The sequence below is a fragment of the Pelodiscus sinensis genome, chromosome 2, assembly GCF_052426305.1.
Source record: "Pelodiscus sinensis isolate ZL-2025 chromosome 2, ASM5242630v1, whole genome shotgun sequence".
In the NCBI taxonomy this organism is placed as follows: Eukaryota; Metazoa; Chordata; order Testudines; family Trionychidae; genus Pelodiscus; species Pelodiscus sinensis.
The window spans coordinates 69,789,298-69,816,978 of NC_143053.1; the positions used below are offsets into that span (position 1 = coordinate 69,789,298).

At 38.8% G+C, this 27,681-nt stretch overlaps 1 protein-coding gene across 4 annotated transcripts in view; it reads right to left on the bottom strand.

Annotated features, from left to right (window-relative positions):
* SNTG1 (syntrophin gamma 1) overlaps window positions 1-27,681 on the bottom strand; it is a 532,572-nt gene that overhangs the window by 52,305 nt on the left and 452,586 nt on the right. For all 4 annotated transcript variants that reach the window (XM_006112171.5, XM_014577356.4, XM_075920716.2 and 1 more), the window contains 3 exons: window positions 21,878-21,994; window positions 15,884-15,955; window positions 939-1,091 (listed from right to left, as the gene is read on the bottom strand). In XM_006112171.5, coding sequence (XP_006112233.3) covers window positions 939-1,091; window positions 15,884-15,955; window positions 21,878-21,994 — 342 coding nt within the window. The remainder of the gene's footprint in view (window positions 1-938; window positions 1,092-15,883; window positions 15,956-21,877; window positions 21,995-27,681) is intronic.

Sequence of the window (27,681 nt, forward strand, 5' to 3'; positions counted from 1 at the left end):
GGGGGCAAAGTTGGTACAGACTGCACTTTGGGAAAGAGATGGGAAAGAAGTGGGGCTGGGTTGAAACATGGTTAGGACATGGCAGAGCAGAGATTAGGGGAAGAGTGGCCTGGACCAAATGGAGGATCGAGGAGCTCCAGCACATGAGAAGTTGGTGCCTGTGGCTCTGGGCCCTTTAAGTCATTGCCATAGTCCTGGGCAGCATGGGCCAGGCAGTGCTGAAGGGCTGACTGGGGGGGAAGGGTAAGGCTGGTCTCCAGCCTCACTCATTCCATCTGAGGGCCCGTCACTTCTGGGGCCCATACCAGGCCACAATACTGGTAAGACTTTTAAGTTACTTTCACCCTTGTAGAAATGTATGAAAAAACGAAACAAAAATGTTAGTCTCATTTTGCCCTCACATTGGTACAATATCCATGTGCTGTAATGAAAGTTTAATGCTTGTAAGAGAGGTCAGAATTTGGTCCTTTATATAATCTGATTGTACAACAATGCTATTCAAAAAGCTGTTACCTCTCCATTCTTTAATGATTGTCCCCGGTTTCCCTTCTGACTCTATTTTCCCTTTTGTCACTATTTACTGAGTTACCTACCCAAGACAATTAAAAGCAAAAATTTGATGTGGGTAAAAATGTCCTATAAGCCTTCGATTACAAATGCCTGTGGAAAGGTGACAGTGTCTTCTTGTATTTAAATTCCAGTAATACAGAGAAATGCTAGATAGGCATATAATCAAAACACCAGGAATAACTAGGACACTGTACAATTACAACAACATCAACAAACAACAACAATGATAATAACAACAGCAATAATGTGAGTAATTCATTTAAAGGTTAGATGTTTTCATCTTATTTTGCCTTTTTTCTTATTAATTTCCATCCGTGACTATCACTTAATAATGTTCCCAATTACAGCCATTATGGCAGCTGTCTCACCTGAATTCGTTCAACTTCTAAAAAAGTTGCTGTTTGGAAGGCTTTTTCCCATAGGGTTAGGTCACATTCTAACTCCACAGAAAAGTAGAGGTCTTCTCCAGATTCCGACTGGACACCGAAGCAGTGTTTCCGACGATCCAAGAGATCACTGTCCTGATGAAAACCTGAAGTTATATAATCTGGCATACATAATTAATATTTCTTAATGCAAATATTTGCCTCAAATCTAGCAGTATAGTTGGGCATAACTTTATAAATACTGCATTAGTAGGTGCACGTTCAGGAATTGCAAAGGAAGGCTTGGGTCTAAATGTTGATACCTGAAGGAGTTTGAAACAAGGTGTTTTGTTGACAGCTGTGCATTTTAACAACATATGGTTCACAGAAAACCACATATATAACTTTCAACAAGCCAGTTCTCATAAAGGGTACAAATGGTTTTTATTTTAAAGTAATGAAGCATCTATAAAATGTGTCTTCTATTTAACTGCATAAGGGGATCAAGCACTGAGTAAGATGAAACTGTTTAAACTACTCGGACAAGCCCACCAACGTGCCTAATAGCATGAGAGTAAAATGTAAATAATAATTATATCCTTGACCTCTCTGCGGAGACCCCGAGGAAAGATTCCATATTTATGCTAGGTTCTTAAATCCAGTGTTTAAAATTGAGAAATTCACAATGAAATCCACCATTAACAAGTTTTATCAATGAATTTTTTAAACAGCCCTTGAGAATCAGGAAACTTTATGGTTTAAAATTCTGGCATACCGTTCACATAAACACACTTGTAAAACAAGAACAGAAACCCCTGAGGGACCACAGTGCAACAAATTCATTGCCAGAGCTACAGCTACTCTTACATTCTTGTGGTGGGCATGGTATCATAACCAAATTTATTTGTCCACGCCACTCTCCCAGCTTTGCACCCTGGGCATGACCTGGATGGATACAACTGTGTTGAAAACTTTAAGGAAAAACACATTTCAGAGCAAAAATAAATATTTTTTTAAACTTTGATGACTGACATGGTAACTATAGATGTGACGGGATTATGAGGTACCAAGACTAGGAGCGCTGTGGCTGAGCACAGGGTAGCACCTCACACACACACAAATTAAGCATTGAACAACATATGAAAGGACAGGAGATTCATGCCTATTTTAACATGGATCTGACAAAAGGCATGATAAAATTAACATATAAAATGTGCACAGCTTTCCAAAGAATGAGCTTCATCATGTTTTCCAAAGAGTAAGCCTCATCATGCTAACAAGATATGCATTTTCCTTCCACCATTTTCCTTCTAAAGGACTCTGCAAATGTGAGATAAAATTGTTAAGAAGCTATCCTTATTAACTAATATTTCTTCTTATGCAAGTTGTTTTGTGGGTAAGATGTTTCACTTCAATATAACTATAATGCAAGAAGACACTTACTTAGTGATTATCATAATCTTGTTCTTTTTATTATCACTTATTAGTCTGCGGTGGCCTTTATTTGACTTTGTGATGACTTCACGTGTGCTATACGAGACTAATCATGATTTAATTGTACAATTTGCCTGGGAACACAATTAAAAACAAATTCTCTGGGAAAAAAATTGTCACAAGAAGGGAAAGTTGTAGCAGTCTCCTGACTTCATTCAAAAAAGGTCATTTTATCTAGCCATTTATTTATTTATAACCATAAAATGTCCAGAGAAAGAGCTTTGCTGCAGAACTTACTGCCAGGAAATCTTTGGCTCACATCCACATGCTGTGTAATCCAGCATCCCTGCCATCAGAAGGAGTGACTCCTGTTTGCCCAATTAATAATGATATACTTATTAAGCGAGAGCAATAAATTTCTCCAAGGAACATTAGCAGAGTTGGTTAATTTGAAAAAAACTCCACGTTTAAGTGAATTGGATAGTGGCATTACCTTCATGTCTCTCCAGAAAGTCTATTTTCTTTAAAAACTTCATGCAGTCCAGATAAACACCATTCCTTTTTTTCCTCTCTGCATTTTATTTTATTGAAAATGTAGCTGGTAAGTTTCTCTTCTTGGGGCCAATTGTCCAAGATATGAATGGCCTGAACTTCCATTGCAGTCAATGGGAGGTGAAGATACTCAGAACCTAAAAGCACCTACTCACAGGGGCGGATATAGGGCAGGGCAAACGGGGGGGCCGCCCCGGGCCCCACGCTTCAGAAAGCCTTGCGCATGCGCCATGGCACCACCGCGCATGCGCATAGCGTCACTGCGCATGTGCTGTGGCAAAGGGGGGGCCCCACAGAATTATGCTGCCCGGGGCCCCGCAAAACAGTCATCTGCCCCTGCCTACTCAGTAACAGCTTCCAAAACTGGCTCACCAAACTGTGTTTAACTAAAATGGATCACATTAGGCTAGACTGAATCCCCAGCTCATGTTGGTGAGCCATTTTTGCATTGAACAGCCACACTCGCCAACATGAGTAAGGGGTTCATAATCTGTCTCAGTGAAAGTTACAGGGCAAAACAGATTCTTTGGTAACAGGTGACTTTAATTTCATTTTTAAATAGGTATTCAAATACCACATGCACATTCATGGGAAATGATTTTATCACATCCAATGTTTTATACTATTTATCTGGGAAAAAAAGGGGTCAGATTCTCTGCTGACTATTGAAACCAGCTTGACCTCTTTGCATCACAACAAAAATGCAAAGGGGGCTTACTATGTGAAATTGGGCCCAATATTTGTCTGGGACCTTTATAGATAAAAAAGCATTATACCAATGTAAACATTAATTCCAGTGCATATTCATTCTAAGATGTAAAGAGAAGTTAAAAACAATTTTGCAGGCATTTTCCCTTCTAGGCATCAATTATGTAATAAATGAATATTAATGAGTTATTCATACTCTGTGCTCTGGTTTTCTATTAGTTTTAGGTATTAATCTACCCTCATATTTAGCTGCTGGGTATATCTGCATGAATAGAGAACTAAGAAGATCACATGTTCACTGTGTATTTCTCTTTTTAAGGCATCACAATTAGTTGCTATGGAGATTATTTTGATAGCACTTACAAGCAGCAAGAGCAAATTCCTTTCAGAGTAACACAGATATTTAATAGAACATTCTTATTAAGAAATAATGAAGAGAAGGCATAACAATGAGTACACACACACACACACACACACACACAGCATCTGTTGCCTGTACTAACACTTTTCTCAGATTTCTGTTTAGTGAAAATCACCCCTGGTATTTCTTTGCTGAGAAATATGCCTAAGTATATGAGTGTGTGTAGGGATATATATATGCTGAGATTATATAATTTTTACAATATTTTGCAAAGGTGCACTAAGTAACACAAGAATCCATGGGGATAGCAGCAGTGGAAGGGATAAGAGCAGGAGTTGAGGAGGTAGGAAGAAGAGAGGCTGAGTCAGGAAGGAGCAGAAGTGATTAATTACAAGAGAGCATTGCCCTGCAGAACATGAAAATAAAATAAACAAGGCCTTGGCTTCTTTTACTGGACCTATCAATTAATACAACCCCCCCACCACACACACATGGTTGAGAGCTTTGGCTTGCCTGTATTGCTCTGGCAGCATCAACAAAGACTAAAGGCAGATGAAGTATCTTCTTCGCATCAGAGACTCTTTCAAAAGTACACATCTTGTACAGCCAGTTCTTCATCCCTCCTTTTTTATCCTCCAGCACAAGAGCTGTAACCAATGATGCCTCCCTGCCTGAATATCCATTTGACAGCATTCACAGCTGGTGGCATTTTAAGCAATTTTGAGGCTGTTTAAAGTTATTTCTTGAGATCATATTGGTCCACAAAAGCAATCCTTATTGTCAAATGGTATACTGAGAATCCAGCCTCCTGATTACAACTATCTGTAGTGAATTTTAGTTTGCACAGGTCAGTCATATTATTTAAATGCACAACAGTGTTCTGTATTTCTCCCTTTTCCATATCATATATTTATATAATAAAAATATATTATTGAAGTAAAATGGAGTTATTTTTACTACTACTTTGTGCTGAAAAAGTTAAGATCAACTGTGCTCTTTTAACTAGGGGTGCATCTAGACAGCACCCTTTGGTCAGAATAAGCTACACAATTTGCGCTATGCAAATTGTGTAGTTTATTCTGAGTTTAAGTCGAAAGAGCTTATTTTGAAATTTGGCACTGTCTACACAGTGCCAAATTAAAAAAATAAGGCATTATTCTGACAAATCCCATAGGATGCTGGAATAGAGCTCCTGCTATTTCGGGAATAGTGGGCACTTTTAAAGATGCAGCATTGCTATTTCGGGATACTTCTACATGTACCCTAAAAGTTGAGAGTAAATAATTATATTTATATATAAACATATGTATATATTTATAAATTTATATAAATTGGACTAATTATAATACTAGAACCATAGAACAATAGAAGTGGAAGGGACCTCAAGAGGTCATTGAGTCCAGTCTCCCGCCCTCATGGCAGGATCATGCACAGTATAGACCATCCCTGATAGATGTCTGTCTAACCTGCTCTTAAATATCCCTAGGGGTGGAGATTCCGCAACCTCCCTAGGCAATTTATTTCAGTGTTTAACCACCCTGACAGTTAGGAAGTTTTTCCTAATGTCCAACCTAAACCTCCCTTGCTGCAGTTTAAGCCCATTGCTTCTTGTCCTATCCTCAGAGGCTAAGGAGAACAATTTTCCCCTCCTCCTTGTAACACTGTTTTAGGTACTTGAAAACCGCTATCATGTGCCCTCTCAGTCTTCTCTTTTCTAAACTAAACAAACCCAATTTTTTCAGTCTTCCATCATAGCTCATGTTCTCTAAATCTTTAATCATTCTTGTTGCTCTTCTCTGACCTTCTTCACTTTCTCCACATCTTTCTTAAAACATCGTGCCCAGAACTGGATGCAGTACTCCAATGGAGGCCTGATTAGCACAGAGTAGAGTGGAAGAATGACTTCTCATGTCTTGCTCACATCACTCCTGGTAATGTATCCCAGAATCATGTTTGCTTTTTTTTTGCAACAGTTGACTCATATTTAGCTTGTGGACCACTATGACCCTTAGATTCCTTTCTGCAGTACTCCTTCTGAGACAGTTGCTTCCCATTCTGTATGTGTGATGGATTGTTCCTTCCTAAGTGGAGTACTTTGCATTTGTCCTTATTAAGCTTTATCCTATTTACCTCAGACCATTTCTCCAGTTTGTTCAGATCATTTTGAATTATGACCCTACCCTCAAAAGCACTTGCAACCCCTCCCAGCTTGGTTTCATCTGCAAACTTAATAAACATGCTCTCTATGCCAATATCTAAATTGTTGATGAAGATATTGAACAGAACTGGTCCCAGAACAGACCCCTGCAGAACCCCACCTGTTAGGCCCTTCCAGCAGGATTGTGGACTATTGATAACTACTCTCTGAGAATGGTTATCCAGTCAGTTATGCACCCAACTTATAGTAACCCCATCTAAGTTGTATTTGCCTAGTTTATTGATAAGAAGATCATGCAAGACCGCATCAAATGCCTTACTAAAGTCTAGGTATACCATGTCCACCACTTCTCCCTTATTCACAAGACTCGTTAGCCTATCAAAGAAAGCTATCAGATTTGTTTGACATGATTTATTCTTTACAAACCCATGTTACCTACCATCTTATTTTCTTCCAGATGTTTGCAAATGAATTCCTTAATTACTTGCTCCATTATCTTTCCTGGCACATAAGTTAAACTGACTGGTCTGTAGTTTCCTGAGTTTTGTTCTTGTTTCCCTGTTTATAGATGGGCACTGTATTTACTCTTTTCCAGTCTTCTGAAATTTCTCCGGTCTTCCATGATTTTTCAAAGATGATAGCTAAAGGCTCAGATACTTCCTCTGTCAGCTCCTTGACTATTCTTGGATGCATTTCATCATGCCCTGGTGACTTGCAGACATCTAACTTTTCTAAGTAATTTTTAACTTGTGCTTTCTTTATTTTATCTTCTAACCCTACCTCCTTCTCACTAGCATTCACTATGTTAGGCATTCCTTCATCATCAGACTTCTTGATGGAGATCGAAACAAAGGAAGTCATTAAGGACTTCTGCCATTTCCAAGTTTCCTGATATTATTTCTCCCTACGCACTGAGCAGTGGGCCTACCCGGTCCTTGGTCTTCCTCTTGCTTCTAATGTATTTATAGAATGTGTACTTGTTGCTCTTCATGTCTTTAGCTAGTTTGAGCTCATTTTGTGCCTTTGCCTTTCTAATCTTGCCCCTGCATACCTGTATTGTTTGCTTATATTCATCCTTTGTAATTTGTCCTAGTTTCCACTTTTTATATGACTCTTTTTTTATTTTGAGATCATGCAAGATCTCCTGGTTAAGCCAAGGCGGTGTTTTGCCATACTTTCTATCTTTCCTATGCAACAGAATAGCATGCTTTTGGGCCCTTAATAATGTCCCTTTGAAAAACTGCCAACTCTCTTCAGTTGTTTTTCCTCTTAGTCTTGCTTCCTATGGGATCTTACCTACCAGCTCTCTGAGTTTACCAAAATCTGCCTTCCTGAAATCTATTGTCTCTTTTTTGATGTTCTCCTTTCGACCATTTCTTAGAATCATGAACTCTGTGATTTCATGATCACTTTCTCCCATGCTGCCTTCTATTTTCAAATTTTCAACTAGTTCCTCACTATTTGTCAAAATCAAATCCAGAATAGCTACCCCCAGTAGCTTTTTCAACCTTATGAAATAAAAAAAAAATGTCTTTAACGCAGTCCAAGAACTTATTGGATAGTCTGTGCCCTGCTGTCTTAGTTTCCCAACATATGTCTGGAAAGTTGAAGTCCCCCATAGCCACCAAATCCTGTGCTTTGGATGATATTGTTAGTTGTTTAGAAAAAAACCTCATCAACCTCTTCTATCTGGGTAGGTGGTCTGTAGTAGACCCATAGAATGATATCACCCTTGGTTTTTTTTTACCACTTTTAACCTAACTCAACATGTCTGTCTTCTACATCCATTTCCACCTCAGTCCAAGTGTATACATTTTTAATATACAAGACAACACCTCCTCTCTTTTTTCCCCTGCCTATGCTTCCTGAGTAAGCTGTACCCTTCTATACCAATATTCCAATCATGTGTATTATCCCACCAAATCATTATATCATTCAAGATAAAAATGAAATGGATTGCACTGAGTCAGTCAGAAAAACAAATATAGTTGGGAAGTGAAAATTTGAAATGTGTCATGATGTTTCCATGCCCTAAATTTCAAGCTGATTAGGAATATTGTAAGTAAATTACTGCTTTGATATAAATAACACTTTGCATAAACTCATAAGCTCTTACCATCTTACCTACATGGACACAATCATCCTTCTATTTCATTTTAGAGCTAATTTGACATGAGACTACAACTACTTCTTTATGACAATTATATTAGCATTTTTACTGTAGGTTTCAAAACATCTTTGATTTGACACCCAGGAACTGGAGAGGAAGTGGTCAAACTATAGAAGGGATTTTCTCATGATCGAAAGTGAAGACTTTTATGGTGGTAAAAATTAATTTTAGAAAGTGCAGGCAATTTTAACTATCCTGAATATAATATTTTAGCCTAATTTGCATAACCTGCCTAACAGATTATACCACACTGGATTAAAAAGAAAAATAAATGGGCTAAATAACAAAATTGTTTAACTTACCTAGTACCTCTTATCTCAGACCCTCAAAGCATATTATATTCAAACTCTACCTACTTCTGTTCTTTGTATGTCTAAGAATTTGAGACACTATAAATACTGCATCTTTACCTTGGACAAAACCACCAGTGCAGCACAAACCTGCCCCAGTGTAGCAGTTGGGAAAGTCTACTCCTATGTTTGAGAAAATAATATCCATATATTTTAATGCCAGAAGTGAACATTACATCATCTTGTCTGCCTTCCAATATAATTCAGGTAATTGAATTTCATCCACTCACTCCTCTATGGAGCTCAATAACTTGTGTTAAAATTAATGATATCTCCAAGAAAGGCTTCTGGTTTTCATCTGAAGACTTCAAGAGTTATAAAACCCAGTTAATCGCCCTCACTGTTAAAAATGAGTGTCTTCTTTCTAATTGGAATCAGTCTTGATTTTACTTCTAACCATTGTTTTCCATTATGTTTTTCTCTATATAACTCTTTGTTGTATGATGATAGTGATGTAAGCAGGGTCTGAAGAAATGTGTCCCTTACAACAGGCTATAAGTGGGGAGACATTCTGGCTGTATTTATGTAAATACAATTTGCTCCTGCTTAGATTTATTAGATAGTCAGCAGATGGCGTGGTATTTTGTTCATTGTAATCAACTGAATTTGTGACCCAACACCAGCTATGTTTGTATTAAATGCAGGGATAGTTAAACTATGGTTGCCAACGTTTGTAATTTTGTGAGAATACACAAAAATATGACTGTGCCAAATTGTTCCAAATGAAAGGGCTCACAGTTAGCAGAAAGAATCTTGCCAATGCAGGGGCTCGACTTTCAGAGGGAAGGGGTGAGGAAAGGTTATTTCTAGTCAGGAGGCTATATGATTTCCCCTTCCTGGACTGGTTTGATCTGTCTCCTATTCCCCCTTCACGTTCTCAGAACAGAGCTAAATAGGCATCATTAGGTGCCTCTTTTCTTATATAAATTGTGTTGGAGTTGTGTTTCTTCTGCCCTGCTTGCTAAGAGTTTAAAATCACAAGAAGCTGAAATCATTTCGAGTCACAGCAAAGAAGTGGATGGGAGCAGAATGGTGACTGAGAACCATCAGAAGAGCAGTGGAGACTGGCAGCTGCTGGCTGAGGGGACACCTCTGCAGACAGCAGCACAGAAGTAAGGATAGCAGTATTATAATCTCTCTCCCCCTATAATAACCTTATGAACACTCCACAAATCCTTTTTGGGTCAGGACTCTTGCAATCACAACATTGTGAAATTTCAGATTTAAGTTGCTGAAATCATGACATGTATGGGGTTTTTTTTAATCCCATGACTGTGACATTAATGAAAATGGACCATGAATTTGATGGGGCTCTAATCATAATCCAAACACTTTTAAGCCCTAGAATATATTTTGGAACCACATATATTTATATTGACTCAATATCCTTTTAATAGGATTCAATATTACTCTTGTTGGTGTTTCACAATGAAGCACTCTTCTACTCATTGTAATTTAACTGGAATCTATTTGATAAAAGATGCAGTTTAGACATATTATATGACATCTATATTACACAGTAAATGTCTGCTGTGACAGATTGAAGTTCTCCAGCATCAATAGTCTGCATTAGACAGCAAAATTTTGCAGGGTATTTGGAAGACTTAGCATAGAGAATATATTTATTTTGATGTATATTATTGCCTTCGGAGTTTATGAAATAGTCATGTCAGGTTTTGAAATAATTATTTTATTTCAAATCTTGAAATTAGAATTAATGGGCTATGTCTTTTAATTGAAATAAATGGAAACTCATTTGATAGTCACCAAACTTAATGAGGTGTATTTTCTATATAGAATAAAGAGGATTATAATAAATCCTTAGCTCTTACTAAGGTTTAGTAAGTTGAAATTTATATAGAACTTGGAATATACTATTCAATAGTCTCCAATATTAAGTATTGTATATTCTTTAGGATTGAGTCATTCACATCCTCTATTATTGGCGCCGCTATGTATTTTTGTATCTGAGAAGGAAGAAACAAATCTTCCCCACATGAGGAAAATCAATGTCCTTCCCTGAAAGAGAAACTCGTGGTGGTAAATGTTTCTAAATACAATCAGTTTGCTAGCTCATTAGAGATGTAGTCAGAGGTGGGAAAAATGAAAGAGGTAGGGGGAGATGACCTGGACAAATTTAGAATAGGTTCTCTAATTCTGTCATTAGTGTGCCTTGGAATTATAAGAGGGAAATATTGTGGAGAAAGTAGCCAGGATATATTGGGAAAAAAATACTAGTATATCACTCAAAGCTAAAAATGATGTGTATACCAGTGACTGCAGCTTTGTGGTCTAACACACTAGGAAAACACTTTTAAAGGACAACTCATTTTAACAGAGACTTTGCTACGTAAGTTTGATACGATCACTGAAATTCTGAATTGCCTGCTATAAAAATATCAGTCAAGTAAGTTAAAGTGAGTGACTTCAAATGTACATTTCCATATACATGTGTTTGGTAATACTAGCAAATAAACAAATCCTCAAATACTACAGTGCAAAGATCATCAAATTACTGCCCACGGTTAGGCGAAATGAATAAGGTTGGACCTTCATCATAGCCATCATGAGAGTCAAGTCTTCTGTAGATTTCCAAAGTTAATCATTTCTTTTCACATTTTGGGACTTCTGGGCAAGTGAGTGTGTGGATGATTTTACTTATAGCAAAACACGATTCCTTTGGAGCTGCAAAGCTGCACCCTGAGCTTCACAGGTAATAGAAAACATTAATTTAGAAACAACTGGTAGAGACATAAGCAGTGAGAGCACTGGGCAATAGCAGCTCCAATTCCCAACACATAAAAGCTGTCCCATCCCTGAGACTGACTGAACATTTTCTATGAAAGCCAGTGTGATTTAATGACAATTTGTCAACCACAACATGACAATTAACATCCAGCTTCATGATTTTGTATCAGAAATTAACAAGAGAAACCTCCATCCCTGATCAATGTACAATTTGCTCAGTGCATCAAGACTCCTGTTCTGAAGAGTACTAAGCAAACCTCCATCTCTGTTCAGCAAAGCACTAAGCATGTTCTTAACACAAATGAACATTTTTTCAGTTAAGCATGAGCAAGTGCTTATAGTGAACTGTGGTGTAAAATATTTTTGTAGGGCCTCTCCTGAAGCATAAAATAATCTGATTCAGACTCAAAGAATTTGATAAATTTAGTTCTGCTATGACATCTCCAAAGTGGAACATAGTTCATGAAAAATTAGGGTTAAACACTTGTATAAATCTGTGGTATTTATGTTTCTACACTACTTTCTTTTGTGGTATTAAAAGTAGTGTAGAAACATTGTTTGATTAAATCTCTCAACGTTGCTGTAAGATTGGTTAAAATAAGCATAGTGTCACCTCTGAGAAATCTGAAGGCGAAAGATGTTAAATGAGAAAATCATAAAACAAGTCTATGATAATAAAGGAACTTTTTGCTAAAAATTGTCATGACCTTCAAAATCCATACACTGTACTTAGAAAAATATGGTTGTTTTAAGTATTTACAGTGGCTATAAACATAATATTAAAAATAACAGAGAAGGAACTCAAGACAGATTAGGCAAAGACAAGGCTAGAGAACATTTAGTTCAATTAAATGTATTAATGTCAGCAGTGTCTAATGCAATTTGCCCTAAGGTACTTAAGGAACCAGCTGAAACAATCCCAGAAGCATAAGCAATTATTTTTAAGAACCGTTTGAGCATGTGTGAAGACCTATCAACCTCCCTAATTTCCTTCTTTTAAGGGTTACAGGCCAAGTGGGTAGAAAGAAATAGTAGACAAAGAATCGCAGAGTCATACAAATGAAAGAATGGAAGGGACCTTGACAGGTCATCTAGTCCAGTCACTGCACTCATGCCAGGATTAAAAATTATCTAGATCTTCCCTGAAAGGTCTTTCTCTAATTTGTTCTTAAAAATCTCCAATGATGGATATCCCGCAGCTTCAAACATAACTTATATCAGCACTTAACCACCCTTTTCCTGATGTTCCACATAAACTGCCTTTGCTGCAATTTAAGCGCATTGCTTCCTGTGCTATCCTTGGAAGTTAAAGAGAATAATTTTCCCTACTTCTTGAAACTACCCTGTATGTACATAAAAACTGTAATCATGTCCACTCTCTGTTCTCTCTTTGCTAGATTAAACAGCCCCCTTTTTTTTCTCTTCCCTCATAGGCCATATTTTCTAGACCTTTAATCATTTTTGGTACTCTTCTCTTGACTTTGTCCGATTAGTCCACATCTTTCTTAAAATATTGCATCTAGAACTGGAACAAATACTCTAATTGAGCTAATCAGCTTGGAGTAGAATGGAATAATTACTTCTTGTGTCTTGCTTATAACAGTCCAGCTTATACATCCCAGAATGATGTTTGCTTTTTTTGCAGCAGTGTTATAATGTTACTTATATTTACCTTATGATCCACTATGACCCAAATATCCCATTTTGCAGTACTCCTTCCTAAGTAGTCATTTCCTCTTTTGTAAGTGTGCAAATTATTGTTCTTTCCTAAGTGAAGTACTTTGCATTTGTTTTCAATTTCCTCTTTTTTTCTTGAGACCATTTTCTCAGTTTTTCCAGATCATTTTGAATTTTGCTCCTATCCTCCAAAGCACTTGCCACCCCTTCCAGCCTGATACCATCCACAAATTTTGTAAGTGTACTCTTTCTGCCATTATCTCAATTACTGATGAAGATATTGAACACAACTGGACCTAGAACTAATCCCTGTGGGGCCCCACTCAATATAATTTTCTAGCTTGATGTGAACCCCTGATAAATACTTCCTGAGACTTGTTTTCCAACCAGTTATGTGCCCATCTTATAGTACCTCCATCTACATTCTATTTCCCTATTTTTATGATAGTTTCTGACTTCAGAAAAGCTTTTGACAGAGTCCTACATCCTCATAAGCAAATAAGGGAAATGTGGTTTAGCTTTAATTTCTATAAAGTGGGAGTAAAACATTAATATTAAAGATTAAAAAACCCCACTTTATTCAAAGTGTAGTTATCAATGGTTTGTTTTCAAACTTGGGGACATACAATTCCTCACAGAGTTCTGTTCTAGATCTGGTACTATTGGACACGTCCATTAATGACTTGTATAATGGAGTGGAAAGCATGCTTGTAAGATTTGTAGATGACTCACCAGGGTTATCCCCTGGTGGGCTGCTGGTACTTTATTTACTGCGTCTCTGCAGGTACGGCCACTTGAAGCTCCTGTTGGCCGCAAATCATAGTTTGTGGCCAATGGGAGCCGTGGGAAGTGGTGTCCTGATCTGTGCTGCTTCCAGCAGTTCTTACTGACTAGGATTCAGCTGCCTCTATAATCATAAGAAGGTATAGAGTGGGGGAGTGGTCTCTCAGGGTATGTTTACACGACATTCCTCTTTCGAGAGAGGAATGCAAATGCAGCTGAGCAAAATTGCAAATGAAGCATGGATTTGAATTTCCCGCACTTCATTTGCATAATCGCATCCGGGCGCTATTTTGAAATATCCTATTTCGAAAAAAGAAACGCTGTCTAGACGCGGTTATTTCAAAAGAAAACCCTTTTTTGGAAATTACCCTTAAATCTCATTTTATAAGGAGTAAGGGTAATTTCGAAAGAAGGGTTTTCTTTCGAAATAACCGTGTCTAGACAGCGTTTCTTTTTTCGAAATAGGATATTTCAAAATAGTGCTCGGACGCAATTATTCAAATGAAGTGTGGGAAATTCAAATCCATGCTTCATTTGCAATTTTGCTCCCCTGCATTTGCATTCCTCTCTTGAAAGAGGAATGCAGTGTAGACATACCCTCATAGAAGTTAGAGACCCAGTGGCTGGAGCATTTTTTGCTCCCAGGCCACCCATTTCCCATTTTGGTTTACCCAATTTACAACCCCTTTCTTGACACAGAAGCAAGATGGCATGAAGAGTGTATAATGCTGAGTGGGTGGTTGAATTCCTCTTCTTTCACAGAAGGAAGAAGATTTTCCCCAGGTTGAAAGATAAGAGAGGCAACTTAGGCTGAAGCCTTATAGCACAAACACTGCATTCACACCTGAATTCCTGCCCCCTCATTCAAACTAATTCTTTAAGGAAAACAAATTTATAACACAAGAAGCACACAATGTACTCTAGAAGGGAAGACGTTTGGATGTGAGAATAAATATAACCAAGTCATTTTTCTTAGCGGTATCTATTTAACTCACATCCAGGGAGTATGTCTAGAACATGCACTGCTAAAATGAAGCAAGATTTATGATGCTGACAGAAATCCTGAATAACCTCCAACAGCATAATTTGTAATGGGGTTATATTTAGGCATAAAAGAGGCAGATTCAGTGACACACACTGCGCAGGGCTGGAAAAAAGGGGAGATTAATGGAAGAATAAGGTGATTTTACTATCTTTAACAAATATTTCAATTAAAGAATCTACTCTGGCTCAGTTTTCCATTTTAATAGCTAGCCAAAGCTTCCAGGTAACAAAGAAATATTTATATATTAGTAGTAAATATATAATGAAGATTTTCTCTCCTTCTCTTCCTCTCTTCCAACCACTCACCAGTTTAATGTTAATTCTAAATGTATTCTGATGCAGTAGTTGAAATATTTTGAGTAGGAAGTAGGCAAGGCCATCAGCCCAAATTTACTTCCCTTTGCATTGCATCAGTGTCATAAAGAAAAGTTAAATGTAGAACTAAGAGAAAAATCCCTCTCTTAGGGGAAATCCTCTGGTGCTATAGTCAGCATGGCATATACAATATCACCTATTCCTTCTTGCTGCACAGAGATGCTGTTGAGAGTCAGGCCAGGAAGTGAAGGTATGTCCAGAGCTGCCTGCAAGGTGTTGCTCCTAAGCCAGCCAAATGATTCCTAAGGGACTGTTCCAGTTGGCATATACTAGATATGTGTAGAATCATTCTAACTTGTGCAGAGAGCCATTTGTGCCCCCAGCCAGCCTCAGGAGCTAGGCAAGAAGAAAGGTAGCTTAGTGACCCCTCCTCCCCTTCAACTACATTTTCTCTTTATAAAAGCCTAGCTTCTGCCATTCAGATGAGAGGAAGGATGAAAAAAAATCTGTATCATTTGGAAAGACATTCAAGAGTGATCTACTAGGGAAGGGAGGAAAAAAGGTAGAAAGGAGAGATGGTTAATGAGGAAAAAAGAGGAAAAGAATAAAGCTGCCACCTCCAAAACTTTTTACGTTTGTTCCCCATACCTTGAGAATTTTGCACATAATTTCATAAACTGAAAATGTTTTTTCAGCTCGTGTCCAATCCCATGTGGTGACCTTGGAAAAACAAAAAGAAAAATACAATAAGCAACGTAATTTTTCTTTTTCTCAATGATACAGTTTATAAACTATTTCATCCCATCCTAAGTATCTTCTTCCATCATTTATACACTGAATATGCACAGAAGACAGACACCAAATTGCCTTAGAGAACAGTTATTATGGGCCATAGTGACACATTTAGCCTTAGGTGCCAAGGCAGTGCCATGGAGGCACACTACCCATCAAGGAGTCCAAAGAGCCCTCCCTGAGTATCCTGGGGCACAGTGGGACTCTGTTCAGGCAGCATCATCCTTGAAGATGAAGCAACCCATTTTCCTGAAGGATCCAGCTCAGTATGTTGGCTGACAGAAAGTGATGTAGCACTAAACCTCCATCTTCTCCCTGCCACAATTGGAGCGTTGCTGGCTGCTGCAGATGCCTTGATGCAGCAGTCCCTGAGTTCTCCTGACAGATCTTTGCCCAGGACATGTAAAAAAACCACATTATCCCAGAGCAGACATGTAAAGGCCTGTTGAATACTGCCCCATGTAGTGTTATTTTTATTATTTGTCTTGTGGTAAGGCCTCCAAACATACACCAGGATGGCACTACGTTAAACAGGGTACAGATGTAACACCAACAGGAGAAACTGAACCTGGGATTTTTGGAGCTTAGTGAACGAGCCTCTAGCACATTAGCTAAGAAATAGCTAGCTATCAGCTAAGGCGATAGAGCAGACTCGTTATTCTCTGTGTACGTGGTCTCATTGCCATTAGATGGGATGGTACACCATACCCAGTAGGTGAGTGGGTTACATAAACACTTAACAAAAGATTGACCCTGAAGAGTTTACGATCAAAATGTAAGACAAGAGATAAAACAGACATAAAATGGCATTCATATTAAGTGTCTAGTCTTGCAGCCTTTCAAACCTTAAGTTCTGAAAAATACTTCTGGGCCACCTAAAAGTTTATCCCAGGACATAAAACGTGTTTTTACAAGTACTAATTTTAAAAAACTGCATTGCACAGAAACATTACAGATTATAAAAAAGACCAAAAATGATATAAAGGTTAATGAACAGGACTTAGAAAGGAGAGAAAGAAGCAACTAAAGCAACTATATAGTCTGGAGAAGAATCAAGAAAGATATGACCACCCTCTATAAATACCTTCAAGGAAACTGAAGGAAGAAAAAAAAGGAATTATTTATAGCCTCAGAAGACAGAAGAATAAGAAACAATTGTCTGACAAGTTGAGGTTATATATTAGGAAAAAAGTTCCTAACAGTAAAAGAAATTGGACTATGGAACAGAATCCTAGGAAAATGGTTGAAATATCATTGCTATTGCTATTCAAGAACAGGAGAAATAAAAGAGCAAATGTTTTTTGTCTCCAAAATGCAAGAATAAAAATATCCTTTAAAATACGTAAGAAAACTTATTCCTTATCTAAGTGAAACTACAGACTTGAATGACAGAATGTCCAATTGTTGGGAACAGTAGGAGTAATAATAATCTAGGACTTTATGAAATGTTTGCCCACTTTTTATGTTGTAGGATGTACAGGTTTGTTTAACTGATTTATAATGATTTCTTCAAGATAACAATTAAACCAGCAAAATGTTTGTTTGCATCATTTGCATTTCTATTTTGCATCTGTTTGTACATAAATGACACCTGCTAAAGGATGACAATCTTATCTTTATGGTTAATTTGATTATGGAGTTCCATGACAATTGTGCTAATCATACTAAATCTTGTTGAGCATATAGAATAAAATAATTAAAATTCAGCTAAGAGAAGCATCAGGCCAATCATATTCCTTACAAAAATAAAATTCTGTAATGAAAAGATCAAACAGATTAAAGCATTGTACTTGCTCTTTTAATGGAGTTCTAATTATTTGCAGTCATCTACATTACGCAGGTTGCCCCCTCCTTTTTGTTACAATAAAAGATAAAAAGGCTATTTAGATTCAATCATATCCATCCAAATCCTGAAGTATTTACTCAAACAAAAACTCCATTTCAATGAAAGGGACCTTTGCTTGTATAAACACAAGAGGATTTGGCCCTTATTTGTTTCCTTTAAACCTTTCTTTTATAGCCTTAATTACATTTAGTAAGGAACAAGAGTGTTAGCACCCCATAGAGTATAATTAACTTCTTATCTGGGCTGTAGCCTATTTAAAGTCTTGGTTTATGGGTGGCAATCAGAGAAGTCCACACGGAACAAAAATAAAGGAACATTTTCCTGGTATGAATTACCATTCTGCAAACATTTACCCATACAAATAGCCCTAAGCCTTACATGAGTAATCACAATAAAATAAATGGGACTACTTATATGAATGGACATTCTCCTCATGTCAAGTCCATATGTTTTATGTTTGGTTAAACTGTACAGCAAATATGCTATAAATACAGTTCAGCATGCATACACATACATGAGAACAGTTAGATGCTGTTAGCTGTCAAACTGCATTTGATACATTGTGCTACAAGTGAGAAATATGGAATTATATGAAAATATGTAATCACTTTGGGTACATCTACACAGCAGTGTTGTAGCAGAATAACTTATGTTATTCTGAAATAACATAGTAGGTGTCTGCACTACTAGTCATTATTTTGAAATGATGTAAGGTGAGGGACTTCTTACTCCGACTCATGGTAACCCTCATTTGATGAGGAGTAAGGGAAGTCAAAGAAAGAGTGTTCTTCCTTTGACTACCTGCTGAGTAGACAGCGCCAAAAACCAAGTTAAGCTATTTTGACTTAAGTTACTCAATTGACATAGTTGATGTTGCACAGGTTAATTTGACTTTAGCCTTTCAGTGTGGATGTGCCCTTTGTGATTAACTCCTACTTGGTTACAGAGGGGAATAAGGACATATAAAGCACACGCTGTTGAACTGAACCACCTCAGATCCCAGCTATGAGCATGGGGATGACAATGATACTCTACAATCTCAGCAAGAGGAGGGTTATAGGTGGAGCCCTAACTCCACCGTCTCCAAAATACTGGCCAGTACAGATGCCTAGATGCAAGAATACTGTCTTACGGACCAAAGAAGAAACTGACTTAGAGCATGCTTGAGATGTAATTCGACTCTCGCCATGCAGGGCTGAGTCTAAAGGTAAGTCTTATAAGGAAGACTGGTTTGGAAAAGATGACATCTTCCTAGTGAGAAAATTCCTGTAAAGTGCAAAGTTTATTCTGAACAAGGAATATTCAAAACAAAATGTAACTGTAGAGTCAACCAGATCCAAAAGCTTTGAAAGACTGTTGTTTTCCTGTTTTGTTAATATATATCTAACGCAAATGCCTATAAACGATGTAGGAAAAATATCTTTGATAAAGACTTCTCACACCTCTTATCACTTACAGCTAAAAATCTAGATCTGAGTCTTCCAACCAAGGCCATATAAAATCAAAGTGACCAGACCTGTCACACTTTAGAATTCTAAAATATAAAAAAGCAGCAAGAAAGCAAAAGTTAAAGAAGCAGTTCTATTTTTTAGAACTTATGAAAAACAAAGATGATAAGCAAGTGCCACAGGTGTTTTTTGAGTATAGTTAGGAGAAAGTGTTACTATTCAAATAGGAAGGGGAAAAGAGAGCAAATAATTCACTCTGTGAAAATACATGCACCCCTAAATTACAGTTTATCACATGCCAAAGAAGCTTTCTAGGAGAGCTCCTTATAAAAATATTACCATCCCTGCTTAGAAAGCAACTTCATTCATTTTTACACTGCAAAAAAAATGCAGTTTTTCATAACTGCTTCATAAAACAGTCCTATTGATCTCAGTAGGACTAATAGAGTAAGGTGGTACACAGCATTAGTAAGAACAAATCTTACTAGAATCTTATCTGAACAAAAAATACTTAAAAATTCACCCTTATTCACAGTGAGCGGTAACTATCAATCTACAGTGAGCCCTCGCTACTTCGCGGTTCGACCATCGCGGATTCACGACTTCGCGGACTTTTTTCATTACGTATGTATATATTATAAAAGAAATATATCGCGGATTTTCCGGAAATTTCGAAAATAGCCGCAATATATGAAGACCCCAAATATTTCGTTAATTCCATTAATAATTAGTAATATCTGCTCTTACTGATGGTTCATTGCATTACATATGACATATAAAGGGAGGGTTTTAAAAGTCTGAATATACATGTTAAATAAATACGTAAATATGGTGTCCCTACTTCGCGGATTTTCAGCTATCGCGGTCGGGTTTGGAACCTATCTACCGCGATAAACGAGGGTTCACTGTACTCTACAGGACATGAACATTTTTTTCCTGTTTCCCTCCCAGCTCATAGAGAAATTACCTTCTTTTCCTTCGGTTGCAAACTTTAATTTCTCTCTGCCTCCTCTCAGAACCTCAAGCCTGAGAGCAGCCCCATTGAAATCATTGACACTTCTCACTCAGGTCCTGATTCATCAAAGCACCTACGCATACGCAGTACAGCCAATTCCAAAAGTTCAAAAATCATGAGCATCTCTTGTGGTTTTGGTCTGTCTTTTGAATTGTTAACTCCCCTTGCCCACTCCCAGTGCGTGTGACCATTTACAATGTAGCCAACTCTCCCAAAGTCATACAACAAAATGATCTTGGACCCTGCTGCAGGAGTGCTCAATGGGTGCTTAATTTTATGGATCTTGCAGCTTTTCCCAACTCCCCACCCCCAGATTCTAATTAAGTAATTCTGTGCTTCCTCAAAACTTCATCTGCCTGTTCCATGATTGAGCAATTAATGATGCACTCTCAAGCCTCACAGCAAGGTTGACCCCTAACTCATCCTCCATCTCTCCCCATCCCAACAATTCATTATGCATCCTCCCTGCTCCTCCATCAACTTTTGCCCTCTCAGCCTCACATTTATCTACACCACACTTGCATTAAGGAAGGGAAAACAGGGATCAAAGCCTCCTTGAGCTGGTGCACTCTATCTGCTCTCTCCTCTCTCCACCCATAACCAAAAACTCATCTTAGCTCCTGAGGGATGAGAGGAGAGCTTTGTCTGCTTCCTCTAGCAGCCCTGATTTGCTGCCTTTCCCACTTCCGTGCCTCCGGAGAAACAGCAGCCACTCAGAGCAGGTTTTCCCCAAGCCAGGGCTGAAATTTGAATTAATCATTAAGCTTGTTACATTTTCATGACACTGACCAGGAGGCCATATCCGATTGTTGGTAATGAACTTGTCATAGCTGGCAACACTGCATGTGTTTATCTTAAAGTACATGCTTACATCTATTCCTATCCAATAAAACACTTAACCCTTTGGTTTACTGTAATGAGACTAGTGCTCCTTAAATATTTTCCTGAACAGAGACAAAAAAACCAACAACTCTTAAATGCTTTGTTGAGTTAAGGCCCAACTGAAGTACTATTCAGCATGAGTAAGAGATGTAAAGCTTGGTTAAATTCAAATTAAACCAAAGATATTATTCTGCCCATTGTCCCCTTCCACTACCTATCTACCCTCTGCTGCTCACACACACAGTATAAAAAGTCGTATTCAGGGTGAAATCTAGAGACTGAGATGTCTGTAAAATCATTTCCACAGCATGCAGAAGACTTTGATATTTCCCATGCCTTCAGCAAATCTAGCCAGTTTGCTTCAGGCTGGTTGACCTTTCCATGTCTAGAAGCAAAGAGTAGTGTGCTTCCCTTCCAACTTTTAAAGTGCTCCAGTTATGTGGGCAGAAAGGTGTTTTCTAGCTGTACTTAATATCTTTGATAAACAATTACTTTACAACACCTTAACTTTCTATTCCCCATAATGTTTTCATGATTCTATAATACATCCTGGTAGACAGAGACCCACATGTCACAGGGTAAAACCCATGAACTCATTGTATGGGATTACACTGATTTTAAACACCCTTCTCCCTGCTAAATATGAAAAATATACTTACTGGAGGTGCTATAAATTTGTAAAGAGAGGAACCCCTCAGTGCTAGAAACTTTGGTGTGTACATTCGGTCCTGAAGGGAGTCTTGTTCCCGTTCTTCGGTCCAGCCCATATAGACTATCTGGTGAAAAAAAAACAGGTAGTGTTGATGAATTCCACATACATTACATGTTCATCATACAAATATGCTGATGCCCTTTAAATCCTGTTAAAATAAAGATCCTGAATTAGTGATTCAAATTAATAATCCACTTACTATATAATCATGTAAAAAAATTTCTTATTCTAATGGGCAACCATTACAACAAACTTTCATTTAACAAAGAGTGTAACAGGAAAAATATATTCAGCAGATATCTGAGGTTTACCATCCCATGAAAAACTTGCAGGAGTCATGCTAAATATGCTGAACATTCAAATTAGGGGAGCCTAATGAAACTAAATGTAAGAAACTATAACTACAAAGCTCTTACAAATTATCAAGTAGTAGTTGAAAGCGCTTGTTTGTGGGTTGTAGTCTGTCACCTCTCTTTGGGTAAGTCTAGACTACAAGCCTCTTTTGAAAAAGAACGTCTAGACTACAAGCAGATTTTTCTAAAAAGCAAGCTGCTTTTTCAAAAGAGAGTCTAAACACTCTCTTTCGAAAAAGCACACTTTGAATTCAATAACGTCTTTTTTCGAAAGAGTACTTTCAAAACAAGGCATTATTCCTTGTAAAATGAGGTTTATTGAGATCGAAAAAACTGCCGCGTTCTTTTGATTTACTTTTGAAAGAACATGGCTGCAGTCTAGACGCAAGTGAAGTTTTTTTTTAAAAAAGGCTACTTTTTTTAAAAAAAACCCTGTAGTGTAGACACACCCTATGAGAGAGAAGGCATGCTATTAATATTTCCCAATTTTATAGTTTCATCCAAAAACCATAACATAATTTTCAGATATTAATGAAATGTCATGGTATTTGGTTGATGCTATATTAATGTGACATACAGTGAAACTAAGGGTCAGCAAGCTTCAGTGAATAACCAAGAACACACACCCTATATCTGACAGAGCTGTGAATTAAAACACAGTAGCAGTACACTGCACTACTGCTATCAACAGATGTCCACTACCAGATGAAAAAAGCTAAAACACACACGACTGAAATATTACTATATAGTCCATCAACTGAATGCAGCAGAGTTATTCATGTTGTTAGTATACCATCTACTTTAACTATGTACTCCAGTTCAAAAGATGTCCACTGACTTAAGGTAGAAGCAATATGCCCAATTGACACTTCAAAAACATAATTATAATTTTAAATAATTGGGTTAGGATTCCTTTCTTATGTACAGGCAGTCCCCGGGTTACGTGGATCCGACTTACGTCGGATCTGTACTTACGAATGGGGCTTTCCTCGCCCCGGAGGATGCAGGCAGCGGGACCGCCCAGACGCGCCACGGTCCCACCGCCCGCATGCTCCGGGGTGAGAAAAGCTGCTCCGCGTCTCCCTGGTCTGCTGGAGGGGGGGCCCCCAGCAGACCAGGGAGATGCGGAGCAAAGCCGCGGAGGACGCGGGCGGTGGCACCGCCCAGACGCGCCGTGGTCCCGCCGCCCAGGTCCTCCGTGGCTTTGCTCAGCGTCTCCCTGGTCTGCTGGGGGAGAGGGGCGCAGCTAGTGCGCCCCCCCCCCCCCAGCAGACCAGGCTTTTCTTGGGGATGCCTGTGGTAGAGCAGCTGGGGCGCTGCTGGTTGGTCCCGCAGCGCCGCTCCTCGGCGCTACTGGACCAACCCGGCAGCACCCCAGCTGCTCTGCCCCAGGCGTCCCCAAGTCAGCTGCTGCTGAAACTGACCAGCCGCTGACTACAGGAAGCCCGAAGCAGAGTTGCTCTGCCCCAGGCTTTCTGGAATCAGCCGCTGGTCAGTTTCAGCAGCAGCTGAATCTGGACGCCAGTTCCGACTTACATACAAATTCAAATTAAGAACAAACCTACAGTCCCTATCTTGTACATAACCCGGGGACTGCCTGTATACCTTTGATTCAGGGTTTTAATTGCTAGTTTTTTATTATGTAATATTCATTATTGCATCCAGCATAATATATCTGACTAGTTTCTCAGTGCTTTAACAGCTACGGAAAACAGAGATGGACCTGATTGTCTCTCCTTTTTTTGCCATCACCTCTACAGGGGCAGAACAAAGAAAAAGAAGGAAAACTGGAATAAAACTGTTATTTCATGGTATAACTAAAGCTACATGTACCAGATACAATTTCATGATAGTCTAATGATAACCTTTGCTTACTGGATCTAATCAATGGGAGTCACTGGGGAGATCTACCATTTTGAAAATCAATCCTTTAATTTAAGGTGCTTAACATGGGTTTATGAACCTGTCCTGAGGCCCCTTCATTTAAAAAATCTTGACTAATAACTGCAATGTATATTAGAGAGAGAGAGCAGGGAACTCCTTACAATGCTCATCTCCTTTTTTGAAAGTGATATTAAATTTGAATGTAATTATGCACCCTTCTATGATATGTGAAAGCAAGAGAGCTAACGGAATTGTTGGGCTGCTGGTCAAGGTGGGAGAAGGGGAGATGCTCCATGCTCCCAGAAGAGGCAGGGCATTGGGAGGAAGGGGCAGAGTTGGGGGTAGGAAGCCTTCAGTGCTGCCCCCACCCAACTGCCATGGCTCCAAAGGTGATTCAAAACAGCAAAAAAGGTGATAAACAGCAAATTTCCAGAGCACAGATAAAGCAATATGTATTTCACACAGGACTGGAAATAGAAGAGACCTATTCATTTTAGAGCAATACCATTGTGTAACTTATTTCTACTATGATCTGCTTGCTGGAACTGACTTTGCCCATTTTATTCTAATGAACAACTCATTATTGTCGCACTTTCTACCCTAATAAGTGGGGGAGGAGGGTTCTGTTCAGGGTTTTTATGTATTGCAGATTGCGTACTGAGATATAAAGGACCCCGTTTGGCCAACGTTTATGCACAAGTAATTTTATACACAATAGCAGCCAATAAGATGACCTACATAAACTACAATTACTATTATGAGTAAAATGTTTCATCTTCTGTTTGCATGATGGGGAATGACTCAACCTATGATATTTCAGGACCCAGGACAGAGAATGTTCTGTCATTTGTAAGAGCAGAAACCATATACATAAATGTACTGCTCCAAAATAGTATACATCATTACAAGCTTTTGGGGTAAGTCTACACTGGCTAAGAGGCTGTTTAATTGCAGTAAACATTCAAGGTATGGCTATATCCTGAGCCCCCAGGGACTGTCTACCATCATGGGAGTCCCAGAGCCTAGGCTCCAGTCCAAACCTGAATGTCCAAATTGCAGTTAAACTACCCCTTATCCAAGTGTTTCTCAAAGTGGTCTGCAGATTCACACTGAGAAACTTGATACCTGGCTGCTGTGGTTTATTTATCGGCTCCGCAGCTATGGAGTCTTGTGGCTCCCAGTGGCTCTGGTTCATGGTTTGCAGCCAAGGGAAGCCTCAAGACACTGTGGCTGCAGAGCCAGTAAATAAACAAACCGCAGTGGCCAGTTAGCAGGTTTCTCAGAGTGAATCCATGGAGTTTTGAGAAACACTGCCTTAGCCCAAAATGCACAAGCCATAAGACTCAGAATAACTGCAATGTAGACATATCCTATAAGGTTTAAATGTGTTTTTTGCTGCATTTTATTGTTACCAGTATTATGCCAGAAGTCACACTAAGTGATCATAATGGTCCCTCTGGGCTTTAAAATCCATTAGCTCAATGGGTCTACTCCAAGGAGCAACGTTACACAAAAGGCCTAACCCTCTTTTGCAAGACTCCAAGGAGAAAGTTATATTGCAATAGTTAAGTAAGTAATTAGCTCTATACTTTAGCAGTTGTGATAATCAGCCTCAGCTTTTCATTCTGAGAAATGTGAGGCTAAGACTGCCTGCTACTAAGAGTGAGAGATGATCATAAGTACACTGAAGCAAGGTTTAAAGAACTATTCCACTGAAAACTCTATTTAATTTCCTTTATTGGCGGTACTTGCGTTGCCATTCAACTGAGCCAGAAAAAAAATCAGCAATGTGTGCCTAAGATTTCTAAGGAGCCTGGGGAGGTAATTGACTTGAGTAAAATTACTTACACATACAAGTTGTTGCAAGTTTGGGCCCAGAATTAGCAAAATATTCTTGCTGAAAAATGGCAAATGGTTGATTTTTAGAGGTTGATAGAGCTACATTGTGAAAAGAGTTAAACATAAATGTATTAGGTTCTAGCTTTTGATTAGTTTCACTGAAATTGCATACACAATAGGGTACCATTGTTACCAAAAGAACCCCATATTCACACTACTGTAATAATCTTCATACAAAATATGCTTTGGGAGATATCAGAAAACAATGTTCTGATCTGTGAAATGTCTGAAGCAACATTTTAAGAATTCCCCTTGTATTTGCACTTGTTCAACGCTAGCCAGCCCTGCCTAAGCAAAAATTCTAAACATGCTTACCCAAAACAAAGAAATGTGTGTTTTCCTCAATTTACGTATAAATGGTAAACAAAGTCCTCAAGACAGCAAGAGAAGGAAATGAAGTAAACAGAAATATTTTCATTTCAGCAAACACAAGTTGGGGGAGGAAAGAGGATGGCGCGTCCTTCATCACCTGACTTCAGTGTTTGAATAAACCTTAATCAGAAGGGTAACTTTTTAAGGAGTCCACTTTAAAGCCTCACATCACTATAAAGCAAAGGGGCAAAAAACTCAAGTTCTTTTACCCAAGAAGATAAAGGCAGCTATACATTTATGCCTTTGGGGGAGATCCTGATGAAGGAGTGGGTCAGTCATCATCTTGCTAGAGGGCTGTGCATGAGAACGGCCATCTTGAACAAAGCCATGAATAAAAATTTGCTAGCTTAAGTTTCAGACAGTTAAATGAATGTTTTCACTTTTATTTGCTGGTAACCATTTCTAACTTTATGTCTTAGTCAATTCACTGCAAATCTTATCTTCTTTTGGTAATAAACTTGTTTTCTTTTTAATCTAAAGTAATCCAGTGTTTTGTTTAAATGGAACTGTTTGGTAATTCCAATTAAAGTAACCAACTATTGAATACAGTAATTCCTCGCTCAACACATGCCCCTTTAACATGTTTTCACAATAGCATGATTTTTTTAGGGAACATTTTTCGAACAACACGACTGTCCCCACAATAACACGATTTCCCCGACTGGCCGGATGGTTGCCGGCAGCTGCACGGGGCTTCCCCTGCCTCCCTGCAAAAGCAGCAGAGGTTTGCCACTTGCCGCATAGTTCCCTGGTGACCTCCTCTGGCTGGATGCCTCGCTCCCTCTTCTCTGCCCTCCTGCTTGCAGCTGGCGGCTGGGTTTCCCCAGATGGCCATTCAGCGGCAGCTGCACGGGGCTTCCCCTGCCTCCTTGCATCCAGCGAGGAGGGGGTCACCGGGGAATGGTGCGGCGAGTGGAAAAACTCTGCTGCTTTTGCAGGGAAGCAGGGGAAGTCCCATGCAGCTGCCGGCGACCGGCCAGCTGGGAAAATCCAGCTGCCGGATGCAAGCCTCCTTCCATGTCCCCCCCATTCCTTCCCCAGAGCCAAACACCTCCCTCTCCCTGCTATAACCCAGGGTACGTCTACACTACAACGTTAATTCGAACTAACTTAGTTCGAATTAGTTAATTCGAACTAAGCTAATTCGAACTAATGGACCCAGACTAAAAAACTAGTTCGAATTAGTGTTTTGCTAATTCGAACTAGCATGTCCACATTAAGTGGACCCTGAACCAGGCTAAAA